The 17,330-nt window shown below is 54.5% G+C and overlaps 1 protein-coding gene across 18 annotated transcripts in view; it reads left to right on the top strand.

The window, feature by feature from the left end:
* Positions 1–16,784, top strand: part of LOC111750332 (uncharacterized) — a 36,376-nt gene extending 19,592 nt beyond the window's left edge. For 11 of the 18 annotated variants that reach the window (XR_010318134.1, XR_010318135.1, XR_010318138.1 and 8 more), the window contains one exon: positions 6,526–16,784. Coding sequence is in view for 4 of the 18 variants with exons in the window: in XM_064269780.1 (XP_064125850.1) it covers positions 6,526–6,542 (17 nt within the window). In the remaining 14 variants the exon portion in view is untranslated. The remainder of the gene's footprint in view (positions 1–6,525) is intronic. The other 7 variants (XM_064269784.1, XM_064269781.1, XM_064269772.1 and 4 more) reach the window with 4 other exon arrangements.
* Positions 16,785–17,330: the final 546 nt, after the last annotated feature.

Here is a 17,330-nt window from a genome sequence, read left to right as displayed (position 1 = left end):
GAGTGGCAGGCGAGCCCTTGGCCAGTTTCCCAGCCTCCTTCTATGCTTCAGCTGGCAGGCAGTTTGGAAGAGGACCGGGATAAGTGTAGGTTTGGAGGCAAAATGTGGGTTCAAAGCCTGGCTCCATCACATTTTAGCATGTGACCTAGGGCAAGTCACTTAGCCTCTGGGGCCCTCTCTTTCCTTTTTTTTTTAAATATGCACACTAACTTCTACCTCATGGAGTGCTTATAGAAACTGAAGTTAAAGTGACAATGCCTATGAGCCTTGCGCACAGGGCTTGGCACGGAATCCGGGCTCAGAAAAATCGAATTCCCTCTCTGCCCACTCCCCCTGAGTCCTGTCCTGGACCTTGATCTTGACGACTAAGAATATTGCCAGCCTAACCTGTTGCTCCTCTAACCCGAGGAGGTGCTGGGCCCTAGGACCTTATCTGGAATATGAGGTTTCGGAAGGAGTCCCTCACAGTAATTGGGGTCTCTGAGTCCCAGGGCAGTGTGGGGGCTGGATCTAACCTTTAGAGCCAAGCAGGTCTGGGAAGGACAGCTGGAACCCATAGTATCTTTCTGGGGCTTTCCCTGTGGGGAGAAGTTTCCATCACTCGGGTCATACCTGGGCTGAACCCGGACTTGCTATGACTTGCTGACAGGTTTTATTTGGTTCCTATGGGATTAAAAAAAAAAAACAAAAAAAACCCAATACACCGGAATGAAGACATTTCACATGAAAATGGAGGTTTCAATCTCCCTTAGGTAACTGGGGGGTTTTGCCACTCTGGACTCACATTCCTGGGTGACAGCTGTGGGCCGGGGCTGAGGGCATGTGCACTCCAGTTTACCACAGTCTCCACCACGCCCAACTTTGCCTCTGGCTTCAAACTTCAGTAGGAGCCTTGGAGGCACAGTGGCTATGCTCAGCTGCTAACCTAAAGGTTGGCAGTTCGAACCTCCCAGCTGCTCCTCGGGGGAAAGATGTGGCAATTGGCTTCCATAAAGTCTTGGAAACCCTATGGCGGCAGTTCTACTTTGTCTTGTAGTGTCGCTATGAGTTGGAATCGACTACACGGCAACGGGTTTGGGTTGGGTTCTCAAACTTGAGCTTGTAGGAGAATCACCTGGAGCTCTTGTTAAAATAAATTGCTGGGCCCCATCCCAAGAGTTTCTGCCTCAGCGAGTCCAGGGCGGGGCTTGAACAACTGCATTGTAACAAATCCCCAGGTGATGCTGCTGTTGGTGGTCTGGGGGCCACACTTTGAGAACCTTCAGTCTTCTTGATGCTGAGCAGTCCTGACTGCCAGGTATCATCCCACTGGCCGTGGCTTTTCTGTGTAGAAGAGAAGCGTTTCTCTAACTCCAGTAAAATGGAGGACCTATTTTTTGGGGGGTGTGAAGACTATTCCCTTGTGTTTCCTGTGCAAACAATTGGTATACATGTCAAATAAACACAATTGAAGGAAACCCTGGTGGCCTAGTGGTTAAGAGCTACGGCTGCTAACCAAAAGGTTTGCGGTTCAAATCAGCCAGGCGCTCCTTAGAAACCCTACAGGGCAGTTCTACTGTGTCCTATAAGGTCGCTATGAGTTGGAATCGACTCGACGGCAATGGGTTTGGTGTTTTTTTAAGGGCACACAGGGATGTCTGCCATGAGCACAGTATGGGGATTGTGTCACTGGCTGCCATCTCTCTGGGGGATTTTTACCCCTGTCCACCTCACCCTTTCACTCCGTCTGGCCCGGCAGGTGTTTGAGTATGTGACCCCTGTCCTTCCCGCCCCCCAGCTTATTTGTTAATTAAACAGCCATGATTGGAACGTGTTCTCCTGGGGCGTTACGTTAGGGTGTGGAAACAGAGTCACTGCCCTCATGGGGCCCACAGACCGAAGGCACAGACAGACCAAACAAATTGAACAGGTTTGTAAATGTAGGAATTCCAAATTGTGACAATAACTGGGGTGCTGAGATGGAGAATGATGGGGTGCACGGGGCCTTCCTTTAGACTGGGTGGTCAAGGGAGCATCTTAGAAGTCCTCCTAGTGGGGGCTGGGCTTGGGAAACGAATGGGATCCTGGATCAAGTCAACCTGAAATTCTGCCCCAAAACATGAAGCTCTGGCTGGAAATCAGGAAACCTGGGTTCTAATCCTGACTTGGAGCCCTGGTGGCACAGTGGTTAAGAGCTCAGCCTGCTAACTGAGAGGTCAGCAGTTCAAATCCATCAGCCATTCTAGAAACCCTGTGGGGCAGTTCTACTCTGTCCTATAGAGTCGCTATCAGTTGGAATCGTCTTGACGGCAACGGGTTTGGTTTGGTTCGTTGGGTCAATCCTGACTCCAGTAAGCCTCCTCCCAGGCCTCATTCACTTCTATAGCTTTTACCTCCTTCGAAGTCAGATCATTGAGGCTTAGAATTTTACCTGTCTAACCTTGTAGCCCCTCTAACCCAGTGAGGTGCTGGGCCCTTCCAAGTCCAGAGGGCCGTCCCGAGCCTTGTGACCTGTATTGTGAGCGCTGTCTCTCTCTGCATCCTCTGACTGCAGAGACCCAGCTGCACAGTGTCTTGTGTTGTTACTCAATGGTTTCAGGAAGCTCCCCAAGCTTTCTTCAAAAGCTGTGCAACACCCAGGCAATTTACTTAGTCTCTCTGAACCTCAGAGCCTTCTAGATCATTTTGCCCCCTCTTGTGTGCAGATGAGAAAACCCATCCAGTGCTCTTTCACTGGCCCCCTTTCTACTTCCCAATCAGTTTGTAAGCAACATGGGTCACGGGGGCAGGACTTTTCCTTCCTTTTGCCTTTCCTTAGAGTCCAGTCCTGGCTGAGCACCAAGCAGGAACTCCACAATGTTAGCCGAACTGAGGTTTCCCCTTCTGCATCTCCTAACACGGCTAAAAAATCTTCCCCGGATATGGCAAGCCAGTGGCAAATTCCTTCCTTAGTGTGCTCACAGCAGACATCACTAATCAATCGGACGCTCGCCCATTGATCCCACACATCGCATCAGAATCCTCCACAACACAGTATTCTGGGAAGCAGATGCCAGTGAACTATACTGCTCGTTAGCCACTCGTGCTTTGGGAAAAGGTCTAATGTCATATGGGACTCATCTTCCCTCTTGAATAAGTAGAAACTTGGGGCTTGGACCTAGGATGGGATCTGAGGTGCCTGAGCCGGGCCTAGTGGTAGGGGCATGACTGGTCTGCTAGCTAATGAAAAGAGAGCTGTGGGAAGTTGAGAGGCAGTGGGCAGGGGTGAAATTGGACTCGAGTCAGCCCAGCGTCCTAATGGAGTGGCCATCTGAAGAAGGCAGTGGGCAGAAGTGAGGACCCAAGGTGGGACTGGGTACAGGGAATGCAGAGGGGCCGGGAATCCCTGAGGGGCCGGCGAAGGGCTCCTTCAGCCCTCCTGAGAGTGAGGACATGGAGAAGCAGAGCCAGAGGAGATCCGCTTCCTGCTCCGCCCAGGCTGAATTGTCACCCTCCCTAAAAGGCCAGGACAACCACCCACAAGTTACAGCACAGGCAGCCCAGGGCTCTCTGTAGGGTCCCTTTGTAAACAAAGGAAGCTTTTATGGAAATTAAATGTGGATACTTGTGTTCTGGAAACATCCATATATTTAGCAGAGCTGTGGTCAGTAAGAGAATGTACAGGGATGCTGAAGTCCCCCAAAGCTCCCATTGAAGTTCTTGAGGGATCGTCAGGACATCTTGTAGCCCTGCTCTGAGCAGAGGCCTGGGCTGGGGCCTGGATGGAAAGTCAGCTAAGTGTGACCACAGGGCCTCTCTGCCTCCACCTGCAAGCTCCCACTCCCCTCTGTGTGCTTCCTCTTCCCCGCCTCAGTTTCCCAGCTCTGGGGTGGGCTGTGGGGCTGTGGGTGCAACTTTGCCAATGGGAAGCTCTCTGAGGATGGTGGCACCCTGTCTGATTGTTTACCATAGATCACCGGCGCCCAGCCCTTGAACAAATGAATGCTGAGTGACCCTTCCCCCTTTGCAAACTTGTCAAGCGTCTCTGCTTTTTTTACATCTGTCATCCCCGAGATTCATAAAGGCAAGGGCTGAGTCTGGAAGGTCCACCCCTGCAGTCCAGAGCTGAGAAGCAAGGTTCCTTGTATGTAGTGGGCATGTCACAAATAACTGGGGGGCTCCACTGAGCTGGGTGGAGGCCACGCCTTCTTGCTGCACCCTTGGAGCTTTGTCGAATTCTGTGTTGGAACACGAAACGCCTCAGGCAGTTCTGGAGCTGGAGCCCCAGCAGTCCCTGAGCATACTGGACACTCCAGCTACATGGCGCTGTCACCACTCCCCAGACGCTGTGGGCATCGCCCACGGCCATGCCTTTGCTCACCTGGTCTTCAGGCCTGGACTTCCCATCCCCACTCCATTTGGGCCCATTTGAAATCTCTCTGACTCCTCTAGGATGCCCAGCCTGGACAAGGCCTCCCATTCTCCTGAATGCCCCTGGCCTTCTCCACTGCTGTCCTCAGCTGCTGTGGTCCCTGCGGTGTCTTCCTGAGGGCTGTGAGGGCTCCAGGGCGAGGCCTCGCTGGGCCTTGGGAGCAGTGCCAGAGCTGTTTGGGGAGATGCCTGGCTCTGTCACAGGGACCCCACCCCACTCTGAGGGACCTGCCCTCCACAAGGGTAAGAGAACGCATCTAAGCCTTTACCCCACAAGGAGATGCCCCTTCGCTTGCACATGTGTGGGCTGCGGTCATGACCAGACCTGGACCCTCTAGCTCCTGGGCTCAGGTGCTTTGGGGCTCAGGTGCTTCGGGGCGTAGGGCTTCGGGGTTGGAGATGCCTGGCATGTGGCGTAGGGTCTAGGCCATATGCCCCACTGGATGTGTGGGGTCTGTGGTGGCTTGGTCTCTCAGACTTTGGGTTTCCTCAACTATAAAATGGGACACCAGTACCCATCTCAGAAGATAATCAGAAATTACACGCGGCCACATGACCCTCTCTGTCCTGCCTTAGGGCCTCTCCACCTGAAATATTTCTCTTTCCTCTTTGCCTGCTGAGCTCCTATGCACCCTTCAGAAGATCTGGGCCCGATGTCACCGCCTCCAGGAGGCCTTCAAAGGGTCACTGGTTCAGGTCAGCTTTCCCATCCTGGCCTCTCCTTCAGCAGCTCCTATCTGAGCGCGCCTCTCTTTAGAGCCTGCCTCCCCCACTATGCTGTGAGCTCCCTGAGGGCAGGGGTCATGTCTGCTTTATTCCTGCTGCGTCCCTGGTCCCCAGCTCAGGGCCTGGACTCTCAAAAGCACTTGGTAAATATTTGCCAAGTAAATGATACATTTAAAGTGCCTGGTATATAGTAGGGGCCCAAGATATTGTAGCTTTTCTTGTTGTCAAATATGGCCTTCCAGAGAGAGGCCATGTAAATGGCTCCTTGCTTCGGGTGGCCTGTGGGCAGTTACATTGCTGGAAAGGTCTGCACTGATCTGCCCTCCCGGGGAAATGTCAGCCCACGCTGGCCTTTACTGTCCTCTTAGGCCCTGACACGGGGGGGTAGCAGGAGGGTCATGTGAGCTATGCATGAGCCCCGAAGTTCTTCACTGCCTGTAACAAAGCCCCACATTCCAGGACCTCCCAGCATCCGTACTGGGCACGGAGGGCCTCTGCACACAAGCTGGTTGGTTCCCTTGGCTTGAAAATGGGGCCTTGGCTGTGTCCAAGCTCATGGCTAAGAAGAGTCTGTGCTCAGCTGCAGTTACTGTGCTTGGCCTGGTTTCTGGGCTCAATGTCCACATCTCCCCAAACCATGTCTGGCTCTGGAATTCACTCCTGATCACAAGCTTGGTGCTCATGAAACCTTTTCCAAGATGCCCAGATCCTGGATCTTCAGTTTCACTCCTCTGGGCCTCAGTTTCCCCATCTGTCAACTGGGAATAAGAATCTTGTGAGAGGGATGGTTTGTTGAGGATCAAATGGGATAACAAGCATTGCCAGTACTTTACAGCCTGTTAGAACCTTTTACGCGTGCTTCCCTGACAGAATGCAGGGTGCTTTCTTTGAAAGAATTGGAGATGAATGGGTGCTGGGGAGATGAGACACCCCCCTGTGAAAGTTCAGGGCGCCTTAGTGTCCACGGTATGGGTGCAACTTCAGGGGCACCATTAATGGGGATACAATGTACACAGTGCCCCTTGTAGTAGAGCAAGGGGTGGTATTGTGTCCTGGGGTGGACGGTTGGCTGACAGCAAGGTCTGCTGAGTGCTTGGAGCCAGCCTGCTCTGTCCGGTCACGGCTCACCTGAATCTTCAAACCAGTCCCATTGTCCACAGCATCCCTGAGCATGGGGGCTGATAGGCTCGGAAACCCTTAGCTCTGGACCCTGCTGGGCCATGTCTGGATGGCCTGAGGGATGGGCTCGTTTGTGGTGGGACACGCCTGCCTGTCCACTAACACGTGTACATATGCACGCACTCATGTGCACACACACGTGCACACACACACGTGCACACAGGCACACAGTGCTCTAGGCTGACCCCTCACTTGCGTGAACCTGAGTGAATGTCTCATGCCCTTATCTAGGACACGTGGAAAAATGATTCCCAAACAACTTCCAGCAAGAATATTCCATCCAGTTCCCTCTCGTCTACCACCAGCACCACCACCGTTTTACAAACTGGGGAACTGAGGCCAGAGATGGTAAGCCGTTTGCCCAGGGCCCTGCAACAGGACAGTGGCAGAGCTGGTGGCAGCAGCATCAGGTGTGACACCAGGGTGCCCTTTCCTGTCTGTGCATGAGGCAGCCTGGCTAGGCTCCTACTGCCTGCCGGGGAGTGTGCTGATTGCGTGTTCTCCTTGGCCGGGCGGCCCCATTTTACAGATGAGGAAAACTGACTTGGCCATGATCTTGTTCAAAGGGCTCTCACACCCCAGATCACACAGAGCTGAGACTCTGGCTGGAGCCGGAGCCCAGGCTGTGAGCTTTGCTTCACGCTGCTGGGAAATTCCAGGTGTGCAGCCGCTCTCCCAGGAGCAAAGTTCATTCAGACTGCAACTTAAAAAAGGAAACTTTATAAACAGGGTTCCGTGCAGAGGCCCGGGGGACAGCCTCCCCCAGTGGCCACCCACTCGGGGCTCCCTGCCCTGAGCACCGTGCTCACGGTGGCAGGCTGGCTGGGGCCCCTGGCTAGGCAGCCCTCCCCCTGCCCTTCTCCAGCCCTGCTGACACAGGCTCCCTCCTGGCCTCTCACCTCCCAGGCCCTCTCCGCCCTCCCGCTGGCAGCCTGCGGTAACAAGATGCCCTTTGTGTGTGGTGGCGGGGGAGGGGCTGCGGGTCCCACTGGCTGCCAGGCGGGCTCCTGCTGCTGCTGCTTCTTGCTGCTGAGTCACAGCTCCCGCCAGGCTCTGGGGACAGTGAGCCGCAGGTGACTGGCCAGGTGGCCCTGAGCCCAAGACCTTGGAGATGACCTCGGGCAACCCCTTCCTTGAGCAGGTGAGGAAACTGAGGCTGAGAGTGGGAAAGGGGCTGCTTCAGGCTTTCCTGTTGGCAAAGGTCAAGAATAGGCAGTGCCCCCTCCCCACAGTCTATGGGCTCCCCGGCTTATCATGCGGCCAGAATAGCACCCTCCTTCTTCCCAGAATGGTCTGGCTTGCCCCCATGCGTGTGTACACACACTCACATGAATGTCTGTGTCTGGGGCACCACCCCCACCACATGCCCCTGTGCATTCGGGGTGCAGCTGTTTGTGAGTGTGCGTTTGTGTGAGTCAGCGTGTAGATGCTCCCCACCCCCTGCACCTTCTTCCAGAGGCACCCAGGTCTGTCCTCAAATACACTGCCCCTTCCACCTACCTCTTAGGGCTTTCCACGGCAGGAGGCAGCGCGGAGAAGTCCAGCCAGGGCAGCTCCTTACCTGACAATTCATCCTCCTGAGCCTCGGGTAGGGTGTCTTTCTGCCCCCTGCACTGTGTTACAGGACTGTCCAGTGGGGACCCACCCAGAACTGTGGTTGCTTGAAAACATGGGCTCTGGAGCCGGCTGCCTAGGTTGAAACCTGGCTTTCCATTTCCTGGTTGTGTGACTTGGGCAAGTTACTACCCTCTAAGCCTCCATTTTCTCATCTGTAAAATGGGAATGATAGCCCCGCTTCATAGAGTCGTTATGGGGATTAAACAAAGTTCCACAAGCTTTGAGAACAGTTTGTTCTCAAGAAATACTTGCTATTATTATTGCTGTTATAATTATTATTCTTGACCCCAAAGGAGCCTGTTGGAGATGCAAAGGCCTGAAGGTGACTCCGGAGTCTGGAGCCTGAAGCTCTGGCAATAGTTTCTTGGGTCACTGGCAAGCAGGTACCGAGTGGGGGGGGACGCTCCCTTGGGAAAGTGGCCGGTCTGGGCTGTACCCCCTGGGTGGTGCCACCCTGAACAATAGCTCCCAGGCCAGGTCTGTGCACACCGCTTCTTGGGCCAAAGAGTGACAGCCAGGCCCCCGGAGGCAGGGCAGGGCTCCTCCCTCTCCGATTGCCTCCAGAGGCCCTTGCGGGTGGCGGGCTTCCCGTTGCTGCTGCTGTGACGCCCCACCTGGTGCTAGGAGCGCCATCTGGGCCCAAGAGCTCGGTAAGGAGGCCCGCCGGCCATCTGCCTGCCTGGCACTGGCTGCTTTCGAAAGGCCATGGGGTGTCTGCAGGAGCTGGGGCTGCAGGAGGGGGCCTCAGAGGCCAGTTCTCTGACCTGTGCAGCCTATTAGGCCCTGAGCGGCCTTGGGAGGCCTGGTGCCCAAGGCCAGGTGGACGTCGGTTTCCTGCCCCAATTCTGCCTGTGCACAATGCACATGGACCCGGGGACAGAAAACACAGCTCTTGTACTAGCATGTGACCTTGGGGAAATCGATGCCCCTCCCAGCCTCAGGCTTTCCTGAGCACAGGGGCAGCTGGACCCTGGTGGCCCTGACCTTCATCCAGTCAGTACAGCCTGGGAATCCCTGGGGGCTGCAGAAGGTTTTCTGACTCTGACCTTTCCTCCCAGCTCTGATCCTCGTGGCCAGCTTCCCGGCCAACTCTGGAATTACACAGAGGCCAAGATGATGAGGTAAAGGGCCAGACCAGAGCTGTGATTCTTCCTCAGGCCCAGCCTTGGCTCCTTACACGTGGACGAAGGTCCCAGGTGACACGATGCTGAGAGATCTTCTCTCCAGAGAGTTGGAGGCTGGCTGGGACAGGTTCTCATTCATTCATTCATGCTTCCTGAGCATCCATGTGTGGGGATGTGGTGGTGAGCACAGCAGTCGGAACTGAGATGAGTCTGTAACCTGTCCATTGTAACACAGAGTCATCAACTCAGAGACGAGGACCTAGCTGGGAACTCAACCCAGCCCGGAGGCCAGGAGAAGCTTCCGGAAAGATGTGACGACTAAGCTAAGGCCTGAAAGGGAGTTAGTGAGGTAGGGATTGGGGCGCTGAGGATGGAGACTCTTGACAATCACAGCTCCCATCTCTTCCACGCAGACGCGGGGCTGAGAGCGTTATATGCAGTCCCTCCCTCCATCCTCTGAGCAAGCCAAAGATCCGGCTGCTGTGACTGTCCCCATTTTGCAGATGAAGAAACCAAAGTGCTGAAGGTTAAAGGTCTCATTTGAAGTGGGTGGAAGGCAAGGACTCAAACCCAGGTGGCCAGGCTCCTGAGCCCGTCCCCTGACTCGTGGCCCCGCACTGCTTTCACTCACGCCAGCTCACCTCAGGCTGCACCCCAGCAGCACCCTGAGTATGAATACCTCTCTCAGGAGGCCGAGGGGCACAGGGATGGAGCCCTGGCCTGCATGGAGTTAGGGTTAAAGGATGTTTGCCAGCTCCATAAGCAGCTGCCAAGAACACCAGGCCCCTCCCATCTGTGCCTCACCGCCATCCCTCAAAGGGGCGGTGGGCTTACTGCTTCCCTGTGCCAATATGAACCATAGTGAAACCAGCCGGCAGCTTGACCTGAAGGAGGTTTGGGCTCGGGCAGACCTGGCTTCTCCTAGCTCCACTCTTCACCAGCCATGTGACCTCGGCTGGAAGGTACTGCACCTCTTGGAGCCTCAGTTTCCCCATCTGTGAAGTGGGGGCATTGCCCACTGCCCCTCTGCAGGGTTGCAGTGAGGGTCTAATGATGTCAATAGTCAGCACAGCCTGGGTGCTCTGTCAATGCTGGTGGTCCTTCTGACAGGCTCTGGGAATTCCTTAGAGTTGGCTGCTGGGGAAGAGCAAGGAGCAAGCCTAGAGGTGCATGGAAGAGGTGTGCCATGGTCTCCTCCTGCTCCTGATTGCCCAGGAGTGCTTAGTTAGGGGACTTTCCTGCCCCGAGACCCTCAGGCTGTGACTGCCCCATCACATGCCCAGAGAGGTCCAGCTGGAAAGAACATGGCAGGGGCTTACTGAGCTCTGCTTCGTGTGTGTGGGGGTCAACCCAGGTCACTCAGCAGGGCAGTCTGGATTGGAATCCAGGTCTGTCCAATTCCTGTGGCACACTAACTGAGTGAGAGCAGTTTGGAGGGAGGAGCCCAGGGTGTGGGCTGGGAGCCTTCTTGTTCAGGCTCTACCCTCTATGCCTGTGTGGCCTGGAGAAAGTTACTGAACTGCTGAGTGCCTCAGTTTTTTCATCTGTAAAACGGGGATATCGACGGCACCTCCCTCACAGGAGGCGGTGGCAATTAAGAGTTTATGCAGAGTCCCTGGGTGGTGCAAATTGTTAATGTGCTTGATGCTAAACGAAAGGTTGGAGGTTCAAGTCCACCTAGACCTCAATAGATAGGCCAGTGATTGCTTCTGAATAATCGACCATCGAAACCCCTATGGAGTGCAGTTCTGCTCTGACACACCTGGGGCTGCTATAAGTTGGCATCGACTGGTCAGCGACTGATTTTATACATTAACACAGCACGGTGCCTGGTAGTGGTGCAGGCTGGGTAAATGTGAGCGGCTAGTATCTCTCAATCGTGTTCTTCTAATACGACTGAAGTGCTCAGGGCAGATCAATCAATCTTTTTCTCCTACTCTGCTCAGAAAATTAGCTGACAAAAGTGTCCCTAAGACTTCCAGAAGCTGAGGTTTCCTCCTCTTCCTTTTTAAAGTCACTCTTTCCTTGCTTAGTTGTCTCCAGATCTAATGGATGAAGGAGCCAAGGGGAATAATTGCCAAGAGGACCAAGAGCTGCTTCTACAGAATCTGATGGTCAGAACAGTGTGACCTGCAGAGGCAGTGAGCTCTCCATCACTGGGGGTGTGTAAGCAGGCTGGATGGCTGCCTGGTGGAGGCCTCATAGATGGTACAAGTGTTTGTTGAGTGCCCCCTACCTTCTAGGCACTGCACTGAAATGTATCTTTCTCCCTTAATCCTCATGGTAACCTTGTGAGATAGGTAGTTGCTAGCCTGATTTGGCGGTTGAGTGAATTGATGGGGCTTTCCTATGGTCATGTGTGAATAAGTGGTGAAGCTGGAATTTGAACTCTAGTTTATCTGACTCCAAATTCCACCAGGTTCCATGGTGTTATGCTCACCATGAGCTGCGGATCCTCTGTGCTGAGGTTTTGGGTTGGGAAGATGTCCCGAGCAGCAAGGGCACTGGCTTCTCTCCTGAAGGAGGGAGTGGATGGCAGAGCTGCTGGGACGTCAATCCTTAGCCTGGCCATGCAGGGCTAGTGTGGCCACTGTGTGACTCTGCTTCTGGCGGCTGCAAGAGCCTAGGGTGGAGCCAGGCAGGCCTTTGAATTGCTGCCTGTAATGGGGCTCGGCCAAGGCTTGGTGGCTTGGGGTGGAGGCCACTGGCCCGAGGCCATGCAGCCACTGGGAGCTGGGAGTGTCAGTGGTGGTCTACAGTGGACATGCACACCAGCAGGCTCAGCCGTCGGGCACTGTTGGCCCAGCCCTTCGGTTTCTTTCTCTGGGATGAATTCACTGGAAGGCGTTGGGCTAAGCTGTTACACGCCCTGCCTCATGGATAGTCCTGGACACACTTAATCCCTCCAGGATGGCTCAGACCTAGGGGCACTTAGAGACTGCTCCCTCCCCTCTATGGGGAGTTGGCATTAGCACACCCCTCCCCATCTCCAGGACCCAGGGAGGGCATTTATCAGCCCCAGAGGGCTGGGCAGACCCTCAGTGGGCATTTCTTTCAAACGATCATGGCTTCAACCTGACTCATGAGTTCTCCCTCAAACTTGTCTCTCTGGTGCCCCCACCACTGCCCTGAGTTACCCTTGACCCCTGCCTTTTCTTTACCTGCCTACAGCCAACTCTACTGACTACCTAGATCCTGAACTTCTCCATGTCACTTCATCTCCACTGCCACCGGTCCCATCAAAGCCCCATCTTCTTGCCCCTAGGTTACTAAGCTGGCCTCATCGTTGGCCTTCATATGTCCCTGTGATCCCTTTTCTACACAGCTGCTAGCAGGAGCTTTATAGACAAAACCAGAGCGTGGCGCTTGCCATGAGGGCCCGCACCCTGGACCTAGTGAGTAGACCTCAGTGACCTGGCCTGCCACCTCCTGCCTCCCCTCCTCCCAGCCCCTGGTCCCCTGTGCCCTGGCCTGGCTGCTCTCGCCCCCATTTCACTCGCTGCTTCCCACCTCTGAGGTTTTGCTTGGCAGTTCCTCCTGTGGGGAATTCTCTTCCTCTAGGTCTGTGTGCATCTGGCTCCTTTTCACCTAGGCTAAGTGACACCCCTCAAACTGGCCTTTCCTGACCACGTGGTCTAACGTTGGCCTCCCCAGCCCATGGCCCGATTCACCTTCTACCCCTTTACCCCGCTTTATTTACTATTTCTCGGTCCTCTCCACTGCCCCGACTAGAAGGGCAAGAGGCAAGGACATTTCCGTCTTGTCCAGTCCACGTTCCTGAGCCCAGGCTGGGGCTGGCATGGAGACGTTGATGAAGCATTTGTTAATGAGAGAATTTTGTGGTGCCATGGACTTCCAGTCGGAAGGGACCTGGGTCTTTTCTTACTGGATCCTGAGAAGTTCTCTGCGTTTCCATAAGCCTCCTTTCCCGGAGCAGCATTTTTTGTCTTGGCAGCTTGAGCCATTGGACATTGTGCCATTCTGACCTGAAATGAGCTTTTCCAAGCCTTCCACTGGCCCCAGCTCAGTTTGCCGAGCCTGTCAGCTCTCCTGCAGGAATCTGACCCCATATTTGAGAAGAGTGCTGCATAATGAGGGGGGAACGGGGCATGCACCCCGCTTCTCCAAGGTCAAGGAGAAGCTATCAAAGCCTCTGATCTCAGTTTCCCCTCTGGCCATGCTGGGAACCAAGACCCTCAGGGTGGCACTGGGATCAGAGGAGATGCTGGCATGTGCCCGCCCTGGTACCTGGCATAGGGTTGGCACTTAAGTGTTTTGAGTTTGGAAAATTGTCTCCATGATTTTTTACTCCTCTGGGGTCTCCCAACTGTCATGCCCTCCCCAGACCTCCCTGCTCCCCTCCACCTGGGGGTGTCTTCCAAATAAGAAAAAGCAGAGCCCACAAGATCTTTCATGCTCAGGTGGGCCCTGGAGCTGGCGGGAGGTAGTGTGGGTGGGGTGCCAAGCTCCCCTGTGGTGATTTATAGTGTTTTACCTTTTGGAAAACATCGCAGTGCAAGGTTGTCCAAGGTCAGTGCCTCTGTTTTTCGCTTTCTTCATGGGAAGGGAAAAGAGAAAGCGGGCAGCATTTCCAATTTTTTAAGGGGCTGGCTCAGAGCCAGCCACAGGCATCGCAGGAAGGCAGCTGACTGCTCTCCAGCACATCCCGAAAGTGCTGGAAGGGAGGGAGGAAGCAGCCCTGCGTCTTCAGGAACTAGTGTGTGCCAGACCCATGCTTGGAGCGTGCAACAGGGAACGGGTGTTGAGAGCTTAGCATGAGCCAGGCACGGCTCTGAGCACTTTCTCTGGGTTAACTCCTTTAGTGGCTTTAGTTCTTACAGCACCCCTGTGAGTAGGTGCTATTGCTCCCATTTTAAAGATAGTTTAGCTGAGGCAAAGGGAAGTTAAAGAACATGCCCCGGGCCCTACAGCCAGCATGGACATTACTGAATTCCAGTTTCACAATTTCTTGTAGACGAGGATAACTATGACCTGTCTTTTGTACGTGAGGGTTCTAGGTCTTGGGGGTCTAGTTCAGCCACTTGTTCAAGCTCACACAGCAAGAGCACACAGCAGAGCTGGCTTCTGAGCCCTGGCCTAGTGGCTGCAAAGCAAGGTCTTTCTGTGCTGTGTAACGTGGCCCCTCTCCTCACCTTCTCTCCCCCTCCTCAGCCCTCCAGAATGGGAGGACTGGGCTGGGGTAAGGGGACAGGCCCGAGGACTGGGAGGGAGGGTGGAAGCTGAGTCAGCCCCTGGAGTCCCCTGGGCCCCTGAGATTTCTCACCAGTGGGGCCTTGGGCTATATGTGAAGGTCCGTGTTTCCAACACACACCCAGGGGAAGAAGCTAAAATCCCCATAAACCTTCCGCTCCATGTTAAGCTGCCTTCTTTGTTATTGAATGGTTGTCAGGAAAGACTCAGATAAAGAGGTGATGTCTGGGCCCTGCCATCCTGGAACAGACTCCCACACACTGCGGGATGAAGTCAGGAGAAGAAGGTCCTGGGCTGGAGCCAGGGCTAACTTGGGGCCAAAGCAGGAGCTGACCCAGCCTGCTGGCCTGGAGCCCACCTGCAAAGCCCCTGTCTGCCTGCCTCAGGGGCCCTCCTGCTCTGTTTGTCCCTCTACCATCAGGACCTTCTCCAAGAAAGGTTCTGGTGTCCCTGGGAACTGAGAGCCCCTGAAAGTCAGAGTCCTGGTCTCTTCCTGATTATCTCTAGGGGTCTACTATGGCTATGCTGATAGAGGAGAATCCCCCCTTGAAGGTCCACAGATGGAACTCCAATTCCAGCATGACTATGTCAGGAGACAGGGCAACTTACTGGGCTTCACTTTTCTCATATGTAGAATGGGTACGATAACATGGCAGATGACCATGGTGGCAGGGGGGTGGTGGGCAGGCAATGGATAAGAAAGTGTTTTGGCTAGCTGCCCACAGTTACTATCCTGTCCTATAGCCCAGTGGTTTCCAAAGTTCGAATCATGCTGGAGTCACCTGGATCCTAAAAAACACTGATGCCTGGCTCCCTCCCCCAGGCCTTCTGATCTAACTGGTCTTGGGTTCCATTGCCACTGGGGAGTTGTAAAGGCTGCCTGGGTGATCTAAAGTACAGTGTGGAGAGGGAGCTACTGAGGCAGCCCATTGCATCTGGGAGTTCACTGGCCTGTAAGGCAGGAAGGAGAGAGGAGGTCAACAGCAGACCCAGGTTTCTCTCCTGAATGCCTGTTCTGCTCTCTAGATCTGTCCTGATGGTGTCCTGCTCAGAGCCGTGGCTCCCAAAAACCTGCTGTTTGCAGAATGAGCTTCCAGCAGCCGTCTGGGGAGTGGGGCATCCCATGATTCTTGCTGATCTCCTTCCCTGGGTCGAGCCTGCATTGGAGACAGAGGGCAAGTATGAGGCTCAGGCTGTCCCTGCCCTTCAGGCACTAATGCAGGGTTTGTTCCCTTCTGAGTCCTCACCTTAAAGGTCAAGGGGAGGGTCAGAGCACTGATTACCCCTCTACCCATTGGGGCTTTCATGTGGACAGTCTCACCAGCTGAAGGGCAGTGGGTGAGAGAGGCACTATCAGCCCACGGACAGCAGAGCAAACCAAGGCTCAGACAGCTCAAGGACTTGCCTACCGTCTCACAGATGATTCGTGGCCAAGTGAGATAAGGGAGGGGGCAAGTGTCAGAGGGCAGGAAGGTGATTTAGCAGAGGCAGCCAGTGGGAGCTGGAGTCAGGATTCCGGGGGCAGAATGGGCCCAGGGTCCCCTCTGCTCTCCTTCTGCCCCTCTTCTCCAGTCTTCCCCAAAGCAGAGGACAGCTCTGGATGTCTGGGACAACAGGAGGAACTGTGAGTCTCCAGTTTTAATCCTGCAGTGGCAGGCTGGGACGAGAGCTCTGACTTGGCTTCCTGGGTTAGGGAATTGTTAGGTGGAAGTCAGTGGTCTATTGGAGAGGGATGGTGTTCTCAAGATCAGCCTGGGAGGCAGCAGCTGGATCTAAGGAGGCCCTGGAGGTCAGGGTGGTGCCACATCACCTTTTGACAGCCACATGAGTCAGGTGGCCAGGTGGTGGGCTCACATCACTGTTAAAAATTTTGATGCCAAGCTACAATAGTCCAGCTTGAGCGGGGGGCCAGGAACTTTGTTCTAGGCTCTGCTCACCCAAGTTCCCTCATTGAACTGGAGGTGAATTCTCTCACCCAGCCTCACTTTTCCCCATCTGTAAAGCTATAAGTAATGGCTAAGGCAAGTGCAGGTCCAAAACAAGCAAACAAACAAACAAACAAACAACAAACAAATAGACAAACACCAGCCATGCACAAAAAAACAACCAGTTGCCATCAAGTGGATTCTGACTCATGGCGACCCCGTGTGTGTCACAGTAGAACTGTGCTCCACAGGGTTTTCAGTGGCTGGTTTTTTGGAAGTAGATTTCTTCGACGGTGCCACTGAGTGGACTTGAGACTCCGGCCTTTCAGCTAGCAGCTGAGCACGTTACCATTTGCACCACTCAGGGACTCCAAGTGCAGATCAACACCTTATAGAGTGTACGAGGCATCCCCTCACCCATGCCTCCCTCCACCCGTGTCCGCACCAAAGCGTCCTGAGCTGCTTAGGCAAGTAGCTCTGAGCACGAAACTTGCAGGCAGAGATGAGTCAGAATTAGTCCTGCTTCCAGAGGCTCTTAGTCCCAGTGGGGAAGACAGTGGATAAAGGAAGCTGTAAGTTCAGCTTCAGAGGGGCCCTTGGAGCTGGCGTGAGATAAGAGGGAGAGTTCCCCGGGTGGGTGGGAGGGAAAGGGTGTTGTCAGCACAGGGCATGGCAGAGGCCCAATACTGTGTGGAGTATCCAGGGCCCCTGGCTCCTTGCTGGGGATCCCTGGGTTAAGTGCTTGGCTATTAACTGAAAGATTGGTGATTTGAACCCACCCAATGGTGTCATGGAAGAAAGGCCTGGAGATTGGCTTCCGCAAAGATTACAGCCAAGAATACCCTATGATCAGTTCTACCCTGCAACACATGGGGTTGCCATGAGTCAGGATCAACTGGGTGGCGACTGGTTTAAGATCCTAGTTATGGCTGAAATTTGGCAGTGGCCACAGTCGAAGCTGTTGGTGGGGGTCTCCGAGCCTCTACTCTGGGCAGGAGAATCTGCTTGATTCAGCTGGGGCAAGGAGGACTTGGGGCAGAGCAGGGCTGGGGAAGGCGGGGGCGGCCGCTGTGACCTCTGTCTGCTCTGGCCCTGGCTATGTGCCGCCGCGCTTGGCCTAGCTTCTATCTCTCCCTTTGGCGGTCGGGAAGCCTGTCTT

Source organism: Loxodonta africana, chromosome 16 (assembly GCF_030014295.1).
Source record: "Loxodonta africana isolate mLoxAfr1 chromosome 16, mLoxAfr1.hap2, whole genome shotgun sequence".
In the NCBI taxonomy this organism is placed as follows: domain Eukaryota; kingdom Metazoa; phylum Chordata; class Mammalia; order Proboscidea; family Elephantidae; genus Loxodonta; species Loxodonta africana.
This window is presented reverse-complemented; position numbering and strand designations above follow the sequence as displayed.